Below are 16,136 nucleotides of genomic sequence, written 5' to 3'. Positions count from 1 at the left end.
CCCCCCCCCCCCCAATGTATGTAACGCAAACCCTTAACCCTTGTTTGCATGTCTGTCTCTCCTCCATCAGGATCTTTTGTGTTGAGGGTTAGCCTTTCCTGTCCCAAAACATACTGGTGCTAGATCCCTGTACCAAAATTTACTGTTTCAAAGAAGGTTGTCTCCATATTGGATGTTATAGGCTATACAGGCATGTTTCTTGCTATAGCTTTAATACTGAACTCTAGGAGATAAACAGTTATTGTCTAAATATAAGAGGCATGTGTTTTCTTACAGAAGAAGTGTTTTGTGTATTTCTTCCAGATCTGTGCAGTCAAATAAGTATGAAGTCTGCCTCTGTGCAGGAGCTTTCTATATTAAAGACCAGTCGTCGCTGCTCTCTCTCCATGTGCAGGGTGACTGGTCTTGTATTTCTTGTATTTTCCCCTTATGTAGTTTTCTGCAGGCAGCCTGTACTTGGTGGACCTGCCGAGTCCCTCCTACAGCTCTGCATTCTAAACGGGCTATATGTAGCACAGTGGTGATGTCAGGGCTACTTATACATGGTATTACTTGGGTCTGCAAAGGCATTTGGTACATGAGTGAATTCATATTCTTTGTGGTTATTTAAGAATAAATATAAATGAAAAATGTTGCACTAGGGGTTTAGCTGTAATATCAGTTTAATATTTTCTATCCCTTCTCCTCTACAGAATGGTGCAGCAGTTTGCTGTAGACTTTGAAAAACGTATTGAAGGTTCTGGGGATCAGATTGACACTTACGAGCTGTCTGGGGGTGCACGGATTAATCGAATATTTCATGAACGCTTCCCCTTTGAGTTGGTGAAGGTAAAACTTGCCACTTTTTTATGCACTTCTCTGAACATTAAAATAAATCACTGAATTTAGTCTTGAAAAATCCAAGTCTGAACCTTCGACATGTCCTGATTAGTGATGCAAAGCAATGGAGACTTATGTGCAGTAACTACAAAGCCAGTTCTACTTCAGGCTAAGCTTAGAATGGGGACACAGATAAAAATTGTCCGCTAGCTGCTGTGATTTACAGCACATTGTTGTCTGTACTACACATTTAGGCTGCATACACAAGGGAATTTTTTTAATCTTAGCTCATACACAGTACCCTCAGGAGCATCACTGAGCAAGTGTTGCTTTCCAATAATTATTGACTTTCAAGGAGAAACACATTACAGGTTATGTTTCATAGCTGTCCAAAGCATCACATCATCAGACCAGTAAAATTCCAGTCAACGTAATAGTACTATACCATGTTAAGGGATAATTGATGCACAAATTATATCAATTACCATGACATCTCTGTCCATCAATAAAGTTTTGTAACAGTCCAGGAAAATAAGGTCACAGCTTGAACAATATCTATATTGTAAATATGCCGAGGTTCCCAATGTTCTGGCCTAATGCAAGTAAACTGAGCTCAAAAAAGATGCTTCTGGCTATCTGGTCTAATATTGCACAGAGACGACCAAGAGTAGAGATAATGGAGGTGGTCGGGGGTAAGAGACCAGCACCTCCCTAGCTGCACCCACTTCTAACAAATCTACAAAGTAACAAAAGGGGAAAATAAGAAGAGAAAGTGACCCGACCCCTCAATCCCCTCAACTGATGGACCACCAGAGGAAAGATGTTCCATTCATCAGGGGCCCTTCAGCTTCTAAGTTGAAATTTTTTCATCCAGGGTACCAGTGTCCCTTTAAAGACATTCTGTTTATCGTTACCAATGCCAGCCACGACTGAGCAAGCATTTAGAATGTCTTCAGCAGCTTACTTTGAAGCTTTACATTTTCTTTTAGTTTTAGTTTGTATGTGCTAAATACAGATCCTAAAGCCACCCAGTGAGATGCTTAAAAAATTAGAAAGGCCAGATCCCTGCAATTGGAGAGCTGTTATACTCTGATGCTTTCCTTCACTGTTGCATCCTGTGGGATTGGAGGGTGGATCTAATTTCAATACTGGTAGTTTTTGTATTTAAGTTTTTCATAATACAAAGTAAGGACCATGGCATTGACCTTAACAGTGTATAGTTTTTGTAGACAGGGTAGCATACAGTGCAATCACGGATAATCCACCTTGGGGGGTGGATCTAATGCTTCAAGTTCTAATGAAGGCTACTAGGGATGAGCTATGGTGTGTTCGCATACTCCGCGTGCAGAGCCTGCCAGGAAATCGGCACGGGGCTGCACTAATCACAGGCAGGGAGACATTGTCCCGATGCTTGGTTGCAGAGATCGGGAAATGTCTCATCGCCTGTGATTAGCGCCGTGCCGACTTCCTTGCGGGCTCTACACGTGGAGTGTGCGAACACACCGGAGCTCATCCCTAGAGGCTACAGAACTGGAATGGAGGGATGGTAGGAGAAATGTATCACTGGATAGGTGAGCTTATTACTTCTATTGCAGGGAACTGGTCTTTCAATTTTCTTAAGTAAGTTACTTTAATAGAAGTCCTGCCAGTAGTTTTCAACAAACAAATAGCAGGCATTGGTGGACATTTAACAAGTTTTAGCTTTGCTTAAACACTCCCAGTAGGATCTATGTTCAGTAATCCTTGCTAGAACTGAGGGTGCTTTGTGTCTTTGAGAAAGCTGCTTGATGCTTTTTCCATAGAATCTTGTTATCTTTTTAAACCTAGCTAAGTAACTGTGATGCTGTATAACAGGTGTTTTGATAGCAAAGTCTGACCCCACCTCCCCGTTCCAAACCTGCCTCCCCATCCTCAATCCACCTCTGCACTCCTTCTGAAAACCTGAACTCACTCCTTTCAAACCTGCCACACTGCAAAGCGTAGAACATGAGCCAAGTTAAGCGCTATCACAGTGGTGACATTGGTAGTGTGTGTGGATGTGTCTAGCCTTACGCAAGTATCAACTTTCATAAAGTTGGTATTTGCATAGGATTTTCGGATGCTCCAGACGCAGATTACGGAGGCAGGTGACCATGTCAAAATAGGAGCAGGAACCTTATGCTGCAGACTCTTTGGCATCACTTACTTACCTATACTGTACAACAGTGGTCATCAACCATGTCCTCAGGGCCCACTAACAGGCCAGGTTTGCAAGATAACTGAAATGCATCACAGGTGATATCATTTGCTGCTCAGTGATTGCAGTATTCTAGTCTTCATCTTCCCAAGGTAATACATAAAACCTGGCTTGCTAGTGGGCCCTGAGGACAGGGTTGATGACCACTGCTGTACAGTACTGATACGTTTAGTGCTTTATACACTTTTGCTGAACCTGATGCTCTTCAGACTAATGTTTATTAGATTTAAGTATATGTTTCTGTTTACTGGGCCTAAACTAGCTACAGTATTTTTGTATAAAAATAAAGTAACTAGTAAAATAAATAATTTTCTAATCCTATGGTACAGGACACAGGTCTTTCAGGTAAAAACTTACTGGGGTTGCCCCCAGAGCACACCATATAACTCCACCTACATCTCTTTAGGTGATGGACCTCTGAACCTCCTCTGGAGAAATATACCAGTCTGGAGACTGTACACGAACCGCACTCTGGAATGTTCCAGGCCCTGCATTAGGCACTCACCTTGGCATTTAGGGAATCATGTGTAGCTAGCCGCAGTATGCTATCTAGATCCAGGACTGTGGTCCAGTTCTGTGGTTCCCAGACCCTGAAGACTCCTTTTTGAGGGGTATGCCCATTGACCTAAATCTTCTAATAGGTCAAGCATTGTGGATAAGCTGAGACAGAGTTTCTGTGTGTATTTACACCAGTTCTTGGTTTTTACTAACACAATCTGCAGTGCAAGTTATATGATGTTTCAGGCAGAGGATTTGGAAGTTATTCCACTTATCCAGCTTCTAACTTCAGCTTGTTCCATTAACCACTTCAATACCAGACACTTACCCCCTTCTTGCCCAAGCAAATTTTAGCTTTCAGCGCTGTCGCTGTTTAAATGACAATTGCGCGGTCATGCTACACTGTACCCAAACAACATTTTTATCACTTTGTTCCTACAAATAAAGCTTCATTTTGGTCACCTCTGCGGTTTTAATTTTTTGCTAAACAAATAAAAAAAGACCGAAAATGTTTTTCTTTTGTTTCCGTTATAAAATGTAAATAAGTAATTTTTCTCCTTCACTGATAAGGCAGCACTGACGGGCACTGATAAGGCGGCACCGATGAGGTGGCACTGAAGATGGGCACTGATAGGCGGCACTGATGGGTGGCATTGATATGCAGCACTGATGGGCATTGATAGGCGGCACTGATGGACTCTCATGGGTGGCACTGGTGGGCACTGATAGGCGACAATGATGGGCACTAAAAGGCTGCACTGATGTGTACTTATGAGTGGCACTGATAGGCGGCACTGATAGGTGGCACTGCTGGGCACTGATACATGGCACTGATGGGCACTGATGTGTCACTGATAGATGGCACTGATTGGCATCCTTTGTGGCACTGGCAGGTATTGTGGTTGGGCACTGATTGGTAGCTGCCTGGGCATTGATTGGCAGCTGCCTGGGCACAGACTGGCATTTCCCTGGTGGTCTAGGGGGCATAACTGGTGGTCCAGTGTGGATTGCCATCCCTGGTGGTCCTGGCTGCATGCTAGTGGTCCTGGGCGGGCTCCCGAGGGGGGGGGGCTGCATTGATAAACAATCAGCACAGGACACCCCCTGTCAGGAGAGCACCTGATCGGCTCTCCTCTACTCATGTCTGTCAGATGCGAGTGAGGAAAAGCCGATCAACGGCTCCTCCCTTTTAGATCGTGATCAGCCGTGATTGGACAAGGCTGATCACATGGTAAAGAGCCTCTGACGGAGGCTCTTTACAGAGATTGGTGTAGCGGTGTGTCAGACTGACACACAGCACCACCGATCGCCACAATGTGCGCCCCCACGTCATATGACGTCCAGTCAGGATAATGCAGCCACCATGTACAGAATGCCCTCCAGAAACATAATTTCCTGCTTATGTGATTGGCTCACTGATTTTCCTAGAAGTCTGCACTAAGATACAAGTCAGATTTTAGACATCCCCTGCAACAAAAATGTAATTTTTGATGAGATCCTCCCAATAGCCGAGATTTATGCCATTACAGTTCATATTGAGGATGTTCACTCCTTTTAAGGATTCTGTTGATAGATGTCTTGAAGCCCTCTCAAAGGCCTTATTTGACTTTGCAGACAGCCAGCTATTGCTGCTATGCACATTTGCCACACTATTGCTAACTGGACAGAACATAAAAATGGAGAAGTAGAACCTGTCTTTCAGGACCCTGCTCTCTTGGAACAAATACAACAGATATCGTCAGCATGGCTGTTCAGTAATCATGCTCTAAAGCCGATTTTCTCAACCTTTTTGTCCGAGAGTAAGCCCTTAAAATTTGTTTCAGGTGTCATGGAGCCACTGCTAAAATCAGTAATTGTGGGCTTGTTGAAGAAAATGCCCCTTACATTATTGGTTTTTAATACTCCCCTACAGACAGCTAAAAAGATAATTTATGTCATGCAGCTGGATATGCCAAGTGGCGTTGGCCCAAGAACTATGCAAGTACCATCAATTGATAGCTCATTCAGACACAGCTCAAACTCTCTTGTATATTGATGGTCTGGAAAGAAGCAAATTGTAGCACCCTCTAGCATTGGTGGTCAGTGGGAGAAATGCTCCCTAACATCACTTGTCGGTAAAGAAGTGTGTAGAGTGTCTCTCATCTTAGGTTTTTGTGGCTAAAATCTTGGTCTGTGGTTTGTACGCATGCCTTTTGATGTTGAAAGCCTTTTTGGGGAATCCTTTAATAAATTCATCAAGGAAGCTACTGGTGGAAAGGTGTTTTTACCCCAAAAGAAGAAGCCTACGCCTCCTACTTTTATGGCTACTATTACCTACTACTTCTCAGCAAAAGAGTTCCTTTCCCTCTCCCCAGTTGTCTACTTCTAATCCAAGGCTTAATACTTCCTTTCATTGCAACCTCTGAAATCACAGGTCCAACAAGCCTGCTTAGAAGTCCTCCTCCAGTGTGGATTAGCGATGTCCCGGACCCCAGGGTCTAATCTGTTTTTTTGAAGGGGTACAAAATATTTTCTATAATTTTTATTTAATTTTTTTGCCTTCCTATCTGCTAGTTACTGACCAAAATATGGTAGATGATTGCCATGCACCAATTTCAGGCACAGGAAGTGGTTGTACCAGCTCATTTAGAAGATTGGGTTCAAGGTTTCTATTAAAAACCTGTTCACTGTTGCAGTATTAGAGTTTATATCTCGCTTAACTACTATCCAGTTTCAATGTCAGATAGATGTCTATATTCTGGGCTTGGTGGAGGCCCTGGCTCACACTAAGGCGGTGAGGACCCTACTGGGTCTTCTATTATTTTATACTAGAAAGTCAATAGTGCTACGATGAAAGTAGGCTGCAGCCCCCACTTTAGAACTTTGGAAATCTGGTTACTTCAGTAATCCCCTTGTACAAAGACACATACCAATCTTGACGTTACCCCAGGAAGTTTAACAAAATCTGGGACAAATGAATTGGCCCCACCACTACCACTGCTTGATATGTTCATTTGTGGTATATCCTACCCTCACCTACACTTGATTTCATTTAATAGTGTTACCTTCCCATCAATAGAGGCCTTGGTCCACTTGTCGTGCTGAGTGTAAGATGCCATATCATATAATGTTTTGGGTGTTCCCCAGATTTATCTTAGATGGACAGGTGCTAGTGTCCTATGTTGGCTCTTGCTAACTCTGAACAGGTCTAGGACCCTATGGGCGATCGTTAAGCTGTGGTGTTGCTTGTTTTTATGAATGCTGTGTTTTTCACCAATTGTACACGTTGAGTCAGTGTATGCCCCGAAAGTTCAGTTTTGTAACTCTTTTTACTTAATAAACTTAATAAAGAGAAGTTGCAAATAAAAAAAAAAACCTGGTCACTGCCCCAAAATCTAATCTAATCTAATCTCTAAACAGATTTGTTTGTTAACCAAAATTTTGGATTGAATCAACAAGATCTGTCTTCTCTTCTTTATGTGATCACAAACATGCTTACCCCATTTCTGGCTCTTCTATGAACCCAGAGCATTTATGTCACAAGTTACCTGGACGACCTCCTACTAAAAGAATCCTCAGCCACAGCCTTGTCTGCCAACATCCAAAGGATGATTTAGTTTCTTCAAATTTTTGGCTGGATAATCAATTTTTCAAAGTTTGGTTTCCAGCCCTCACACCATTTGGAGTACCTGGACCATATCTTGGACACAGCCCAAGCCAAATTTTTCCTTCCCCAAGATAAGGTTGCTGGGTGAGACGCCAGAACTCACCTTTCTACAATATTGGGAATAAGACCACCATACTAACTTTTCACAAGCCCAGAAGGAAAGCATCATTCACTTCACCCACAAGGCCTCCTTAGCAAGTAGATATCAGGAAGGAGGTTACAAGCTCCTAACACGGTGGTACAGAACACCAGCAGTTCTACACCACTTGTTTCCCCAAGTGCCTAACACCTGTTGGTGCTGTTGGGAGTCTGAGGGAACCCCTCTTCATATCTTTTGGAAATGCCCAAGATTAATGAATGAATGAATGACTTGTATAGCGTTACAAACGTGAACTAAATCGCTTCAAGGTGCTTTTGCAGCCAGTGTCTGCCTGTGTCTTCAGAGGAGATGGGTCTTAAGCTTCTTCCTGAAGGCCAGACGGTTTTCTTCCATGTGGATGTCCGTGGGTAGAGCGTTCCATAGCCATGGTCCTTAGACTGCGAATCTTCGTTCACCTTTTGATTTGTACCGGATCTTGGAAATGTGGAGGAGGTTCTGGTAAGTTGACCGGAGGGGGCGACTTGGGGTGTAGTGCTTTATTTTGTCGCAGAGGTATTAGGGTTTTTTTCTTGTATAAATTTGTGAGTGAGGCAAAGAGTCTTAAATGTAACCCCATCTTTCATGGCTAGCCAATGGAGGGTCCTCGGGGTGATTGATTCCCAGGGTTTTTCTCCAGTTACCAGTCTGGCTGCTGTGTTCTGGACAACTTGTAGACGTGAAATTTGGTATTTGGGAAGTCCTAGGTAGAGGGAGTTTGAGTAGTCGAGTCGCAGAATTCAAGCAGGTTTAAATCTTCTCTCTGACGAAGGTCCTTGCTCAACAGCTGAACAAGATAGAGGAGAACAGGTTTTCAGTGATTCTCATCACACCAAATTAACCCAGAAGAATTTAGTACACAGACATACTCAGACTTCTGGTGGAAGATTCTTAGCCTCTTCCAAACAGACCAGGCCTACTGACCCAAGGCCCCTTATTCCATCCTGCTTCTCAGTCACTGGCTTTAATGGCATGGCTGTTGAAACACAAGTCCTAAATGATAGGGGTATTTCTGACTCTGTTATTCACATCTTACTCAGTGAAAAATCTAACTTCTCACCATCACACATGGAAAGCTAAAAGCTTATTTTGCCTGGTGCGAGGATGGGAATTTGAGTCCCAGGGCTTTATTAATTTTATTCCACAATGCTCTTACCGCACAACTCTGTATCAAGACTTTTCTTCAGGAATGTGCTCCCATAGACCCCCCTCCAAATTCAACCTGCTCTGTCACCTTGGAGCCTCAACTTAGTGCTGTCTACTTCAGAGACCTCCCTTTAAACAAATTAGTGATATTCCAATGGAAACCTCACCTGTAAAGGTTGTCTTCCTGGTAGCCTAGCAATTACACCTGTTGGCGTGTTTCTGAATGGGCTTATCTTTCATGAAAGAACCATTTCTTGTTTTGCACAGGTGTATAAGGTAGTTTTGAGACCTTTTCTTTTCACCTCAAAGAGAACATTGTTCTTCCTTCCCTTTATCACACCCCAAAACATGACAAGGACATTGCCTTACATTGCCTGGGTGTGGTACAGGTTGTCAGGGTCTACCTGAAAGCCACAGCCTCTTTTCTTAAGACTGAATCTCTCTGTCCAACCTGTGGGCCCTTGTAGAGGGCATCTTGCTTCCCATTCCACTGTTGCTAGGTGTATCAAGCAAATACCTTCCTGGGCATACACCCTTAGGAATAGAGTTCCTCCTTCTATCATTCATGGACCATTCCACCAGGACCGTTGGTGTCTTGTGAGCTTTTCAACATCAAGCATCTGTTTCCCAGATTTGCAAGGCTCCCACCTGATCCTCTGTTCACAAATTTTAACAAGTTTCGATCTTTCACAAGTTCTACCAGGTGGATGGTCAGGGTGAGGTTATATGGTGTGCTCTGGTGGCAGCCCCAGCAAGTCTTTTGCCAGTATCCAATCACCAGAAGGTTTTTGCATATAACTCATGGTACAAGAATACAAGTGTGGTGTCCTGTACTATACTCCAAGATAAGGAATTTGCAGGTAAGTTTAAATTCTTTTTTTTATTAAATCATTTTCTCAGGTGTTGTTGCATGTTTTACAGTTGTCAACATCAAGCTTTTTGTACTTACAGATGGAATTTGATGAAAAGGAATTGCGTAGAGAGATCAGCTATGCTATCAAGAACATCCATGGCATCAGGCACGTATAGCATGTGCAATTGCTTAAAGTGGTCTATGCATTAGAGCGTTGGCATTTTGCTCCTGTATAGTACGTCTCCCTATAATCAGTAAACAACTAGATGCTTTTTTAAGATACTTTTGCTTGTTATGCCTCACCCTTCTTAGAACCATAGGCGCCGCCACTGGGAGAATAAGGCAGCTGTTTGACATGAATCCAAAGCAGGCCCCACACATTTTACAATAGGTACCTTGCTTTGCATTTAAAAATGTTATACTAGAGGTACATTTGTAGATCCTTGTAACAAAGTTATTGTGGTCTTTGAAGTCAGTCATAAGCAGTTAAGCTAAGCTGTTCCATTTACCCACTAGATTCCTATTTCTATTGACCTCAGTGGAAAGAACTGTGCACCCGAGTTCCTAGCACTGCTCAATTTCCCATGCCAGCATTAGATAGGAAATATGAAAGTGGTAGAACAGAGATGGGAACAACAGTAGTGAAGTGTTGCCACTCCAGTCAGCCAGGGAAATAAGAATCCAGTTGTTAAAGCCTAACTGTAGCTTTCTTTTTTATTTGTTATCTAAAGTCAAGCTGTGTAAAAAGTAAGGTATTCAAATATCCATTTTTTATCCTTTAATAGGGATCCAGACCTATCCCAATCTGACCTTCCCCAGCCACGTGCTAAAGATCAGGTCTGCTGAGACCTGTGGGAGATCAGTGACCTATCACCAGGGGCCTGACTCACTCCCTGCACAGTCACAATGCTAATGCTACTTGCTCAGTTAAAAAAAAAAAAAGCTACAATTGGGATTTAATTCAGCACACCTGTGTCATACCTTAACAGAAATATCTGTTTTGAGGAAATTGCTTTTAATTGAAAAGTTGATTTCTGGTTAAATGAGATTTTAACTTAAGGAGTCTATCCTCTCTTGTATCTCTTTATAAGCAGCTGCAAGACATATTATTTCAATGGCCAATGTGTGTGAATGGTGAAACACCAGGAAACACCAGGATTCACTTGTGGGGTGGTGGCTGTGGAAATAGGATACCCTTATTAAATGTTCCACTTTTAATTGTTGAATTTTTTGAATAGGAACCAGTCTGACTAGAAATATGGAGGTTACCACTGCTGAGATTTTAAAGGTCTGATATCTGGAAATACAAAAGCAGGGTCATGGGAGTTTAGGAGGAGTTCAATGGCAGGTCAGAGGGAGATCATCTGCAGGTCAAATGTACCTCTTACTGAACTGTGAATGATCTCAAAAAGGTTTCAAACTTATGTCAGATGCAAGTGTGATGCACCTAAAAAGCATTTGCCCATTGACACAGGTGCTAAATGTAGTCTTTCCCAGTTAGCAATCTGTTTATTTAGCCAATAGATTATTTTTGACGTTCAGATTATTAGCTACTTATATACCAGTTGAAAAGGGTGCTTACTAGATCAGAACCCTTAATGTAGTCAAACTGCCTTGTGACTACCAGTGGCATTGCCTTATTAGCCAAAACTTTAACCCTTTTAACTTATGACATTGCCATCACTGGAGAGTAATTCTTTATATTCTCCTTATCACCTGCTTCACTCTGTCGGGTGTTTAGAACTGGGCTCTTCACACCTGACATGGCCTTTGAAACGATCGTCAAGAAGCAAGTTAAGAAGATCAAAGAGCCGTGCTTGAAATGTGTGGACATGGTCATTTCCGAGCTTATCAGTACCGTTAGACAATGCACCAAGAAGGTAACCCTTCTGGATAATGACCTGGATTGTGCCCTAGCTACAACATATGTGACAACCCAGACTCAGCATGAACTGGGAACACAGCTAATCAGAAAGCTGGGATCCTAGTGGGTCTTTAAGCCCTCTGATTGGCTGAGCCACTTCTATCTGAGCATGCTATTTACACTGAAGTCTTATTTGAGTAGTGCATGGACTCAATAGGACAAAACAGGATCACAAAGCCACCAAGATTGCGTGAGTGTGTGAGAATATGTGGGCATTGAGAAGTACTTTCTGTAGTCAGTGATTTACATTATAGTACACCTAAACTATTTTTAAAATAACTACATTGCAATAGATAGGTGAGATGACTTTGTGGACAGCAGACTAACTCAATGTCCTTATTGAAGTTCAACACTAGGTAGAAGCTAAACATGCATTATGTAGCCACTATCTTCTCCTCAGATGTCTCCAAAAATGGCCTCTTCCTTCCCCACATCATTGCTTTCTCTTCTTTTTCTCTTTCCTTCTCCAATGATGTACAGTATGGGCCATATTCTCAAAAAATCTCCGCCTGCTTCGCTTAGGGCACTTACACTCCGCTGTCCCAACTTACTGGAGCAGGTGTTGTATTCCCCAACCACTTGCTCCATAAGTTGGGACAGCGGAGTGTAAGTGTCCCGGCGTAGCCTGGCGGATCTCCAAGGGGGCGTCTTCCATTCAAATGAAGCGCGCCCCCGATGCGAAAGAACTGGGCATGCGCCGGGCTGCAAAAAGCCCAGTGCGCATGGTCCAGTTCTCGGCGGAAAACGTCAATGACGCCGACGTGTGCGTCATTGACGTAAAGTCGTATTCAAGAACGACTTGCGTAAACGACGTACCCGACGAAAAAACACGACGGGGACCCGACGCCATCCGTAACATGGCCTACGCGAGACTTGCGGAAACTTACCCCTCATATAGCAGGGGTAAGTTTCCGCTTACGCAAACGACGTTAGCGACGGTTACGCGACGCGAACTCGTTCGGGAATCGGCGTAGAAGGATCATTTGCATATGCAAATGACTCCTTCACGTAAATGCCATCTAGCGGCGGCCGGCGTCATTGCATTTAAGATCCGCCAGTGTAAGTGACTTACAGATGGCGGATCTTAAGTGTATCTATGCAAAAATGATTCTGAGAATCAGGAGCATAGATACACGGGCCTAAAAAGGGAGTTACGATGGAGTATCTGACTTACTCCATCGTAACTTCTCTGAGAATATGGCCCTATATCTTTACCTAAGAAAACACATGGCCAAAATGTATAAATTATAATGACCCTTTTTTTATTACTAATTACTGATTAGTTGCCAGAGAACGTTTAACGCTGAAAAATAAATAAATCAAAAGAGAGTCTTAATATAAAATGAATGTTAGTTCAGTTTTAAAGTAACTATTTTGATAGGAAGTAGTTGCTTAGCAACTGCTTTGCATCAGTCTTGTTGTAGTCCCTAACCCCTAAACAGGGACAGATCTGCCTTATCCCCCCAGTGTTTGGCCCTATGACTCCCGGAAAAGGATTAATTCAGCAGAGAGTTATATGCTCTCTTTCCTACAATACTCTTTTTCATATTGATGTTCCCCACCTGTATTTCCCAAAACAATGCCCAAGCAGAGTCCAGCCTTTCATTTTTTTCTCTGTTTCTCTTGACTTCTTCCCTCTTGTGTCGTTCTGTAACCTGACTCGTTTACCTCCTCTGTCCTGGACCTTACTTCCAATCTGGCTCTTCTTCTGTCTATCCCGCTTATCTTCCTGTTCTCTGCTCATGGCTGTCTGCTATTTCAATTCTATTTCTTTCTTTATCAAATTTTTCCTTCTCCTTTTACACCATTCTGCCCTCCCTCCTACCCTTTGTCTTCATGTTTGTCCTGTTCCCTTCGGGGTCCATGTTTGACTTGCACAGGACTGGACTCTTCACGCCTGACCTCGCTTTTGAAGCCATTGTGAAAAAGCAGGTGCAGAAGTTGAAGGAGCCGAGTCTGAAGTGTGTGGATATGGTAGTAAGTGAGCTGACCTCCACCATCCGAAAGTGTAGCGAAAAGGTAAATCCACTCTGCAGTTTAGTAACACTTACCATATATACAGGTTTCTATATGAGGTCAGGAGATTATTGTAGAGTATGCCTTGACCAGAGAGGTCTGCAGCGCAATGCTGTTTAGATGATTTTAGGGATTGCTTTAAGTGCAGCCAAATTCTTGTCCATCTGGCTTAATCATTTTTTTTGTTTAAATACTGCAAACAACATAATGCTAACCTGATTAATCACCAGATCTGAATTTGACAGATTTAATCTTATAAAATTGTTCTACGGGGTTGTCTGTGAAAAGATTCAGTTGGACAGATAGGTGTCTGTAATTGTAACTGGATTGCTGACTATCCCTCTCAGTGGAACTAAACTGATAAATTTAAAGGGACTGATTAGATTAAAGCCAAACTCGAGACAAAAATGTTGTTAGTTTTTGGTGGATAAGGGTTACGGCCTTCATTTCCTATTCCTGACACGTATCATCTGGACAGGAAATCTCCCCATTTCCTCTTTATTCCCTGCCTGCCTGACAAACCTCACTTGAGGAATTATTTTTAGTTTCCTCATTGCGGAGTGTTGCCTGGAATTGGGGTTTAAGGGAAACAGCCTGTTTTTTTTGCAGTTACCTTGTGCCACTCTTTACAAATACAGCAATAAGCTTTAGAATGGTCACATTGGTTCTTTTACCCAAGTTATATGGGTTCAGTGAGTTATGAAGGTCCCACAGTAGCTCTAACCAGCTAAGACCATTCAGCAGGTCCTGTAGCAGTGACTGCCACATATATTATGAAGTCTGTCTTTTTGGGCTATGTTGCCTCTCAAATCAGAGCAAATGTTAGTTGTACCTCTGGAAATCAGACCGTAAGTGATATGTTAGCCCTGCTTAGGCTTGTCTGCATTATGTGCATCAATAGATCTGGAGACCTTGGTTATTAATCCTTATGGTGCTTTGAATGCACACATAGGCCTCATAAAATAAACAGCAAAACATAATGACGCATACACACAATCATTTTTCGGCATGTAAAAAACAATGTTTTTCAGCATGTAGATAAAAACAATTTTTTTCCAACTTCATCATTAAAACGACATTGCCCACACACGGTCGTTTAAAAAAAATGCTCTAGCAAAGTGCGGTGACGTACAACATGTACAACGGCACTATAAAGGGGAAGTTCCATTCGGATGACGTCACCCTTTAGCTGATTTTGTGTAGTAAAAGACGATTTGCGCTTTTCTGTCTGTTACAGCGTGATGAATGTGCTTACTCCATTACGAACGGTAGTTTTACCAGAATAAGCGCTCCCGTCTCATAACTTGCTTCTGAGCATGCGCAGGTTTTTAACGTTGTTTTAGCCCACACACAATCATTTTTTACAACCCGAAAAACGACATAGTTTAAAACGTTGTTAAAAAATGCAGCATGTTCGATTTTTTTTTTTTGTCGTTTTTCAAACCCTGAAAAATGATGTGAAGCCCACACACGATCATTTTAAATTACATTTTTTAAAAACGTCATTTTTTACATGCCGAAAAATGATCGTGTGTACGTGGCATAAGGCTCATTATCAGTCTAATTTACTCTGGAATATGGAAATTGCCCCCACCTATAATACACCAGGATAATAAAGGCCTAGCATAAAAAAAAACATTCTATAAATATGTATGGGAAGCTATGCATGTACATTATAAGAAGGCAGCAGACAGGCAATAATAACAAAAGGTCAGAGGAGAATCTCATAATCCCAGCAGGCGGGATTCATTTGCTAATGTTCTCTGAGTTTCCTATCTCAGATTAACCCCTTTCTTCCAAGAGGTTTATTGAATGATGGAGAATTTCAGTGGTTCTAAGCTGTGGGGCTGCTAGTGCCACAGTTATCCATATGCCTGCAATGGAGCCCTAGGGGCCCACGCTGGCATGCTGGATGCCCAACCCTGACCACTACTGAGCTTCTGTGGCTGATCGTGATCATTTAAAAGATAAATGTAAATGATCTTTTTAATGTGTTATTGTTAAAAATATATATATATAGTATCTGTATGTGTGTATTTATATATATATTTTTTAATAATATTAGTTAGTAAAGTGTATATATTATATATTTACACTCTACTCAGAAACTTGATTGTAAAAAAATCTGAAGCATTCATTCTCCAGTAAACTATTTGTATAAATTCTCACCCCAGCACTAGCAGTTTACAACTTTCAATGCTGCTGGCTCCTGCTTTGTCAGGGCTGCTTCACCGAACTAGGTAACTAGCATTGTAGAGGATGGCTTCTGCCTGGGACACCTCCCTTGGCATGTTCTAATAGCAAAATGTGTTGCAGACTTCTCTGGTTCCAAACAAGGTGAAATTCTAAACAAGGACACATTAAGATGATTTCATATTTCCCATGTTAATGAAAATTAGGCAGATAGCGGTGATGGTGAGAGAGGAAGGTGGTGTGAAATTGATGTGTGCAAGCTTTCAGATCTGGTTCAAAATCAAGGTGGCTCCACACTCTCAAAATTCAGAGGGACCGGCACAGGCAGTGCTACAGTATTCCTATATAATCTACCAAGATACATCTTGTACAGTAATATAACAATCTTCATATTGATACCAAAACAGCCAACACTGTAAAAGAAAAATAATGAGCTGTGTTGTCTAGGTTGAATTTAACCAAGCAAAGACACACCTTTTTTGGACTTAAAATTGGTACAGTCCCTCAAAAACTGATAAACCTTGTAAAGTATGGTGAGATCGCCAATATCTAGTACACTTATGAGCATCTGCAGTGGGAGCCCAATTTTTTGTACATGATCCTCTAAAGTTGTCCTATACTCCAAATTTACCTTGAATCTACATTAACAGGCAGTGCAACAGGGGAATG

General features: G+C 42.1%; 1 protein-coding gene across 17 annotated transcripts in view; it reads left to right on the top strand.

Moving 5' to 3' along the window:
- The window catches only part of DNM1 (dynamin 1), a 226,670-nt gene that overhangs the window by 103,329 nt on the left and 107,205 nt on the right, over nucleotides 1-16,136 (top strand). For 15 of the 17 annotated variants that reach the window (XM_040324796.1, XM_040324797.1, XM_040324798.1 and 12 more), the window contains exons 9-11: nucleotides 693-828; nucleotides 9,433-9,500; nucleotides 11,076-11,214. In XM_040324796.1, the coding sequence (XP_040180730.1) occupies nucleotides 693-828; nucleotides 9,433-9,500; nucleotides 11,076-11,214 (343 nt within the window). Of the gene's footprint in view, nucleotides 1-692; nucleotides 829-9,432; nucleotides 9,501-11,075; nucleotides 11,215-13,138; nucleotides 13,278-16,136 lie in introns of all 17 variants that reach the window. The other 2 variants (XM_040324788.1, XM_040324782.1) reach the window with 1 other exon arrangement.

The sequence above is a fragment of the Rana temporaria genome, chromosome 9 (assembly GCF_905171775.1).
Source record: "Rana temporaria chromosome 9, aRanTem1.1, whole genome shotgun sequence".
NCBI lineage: Eukaryota > Metazoa > Chordata > Amphibia > Anura > Ranidae > Rana > Rana temporaria.
This window is presented reverse-complemented; position numbering and strand designations above follow the sequence as displayed.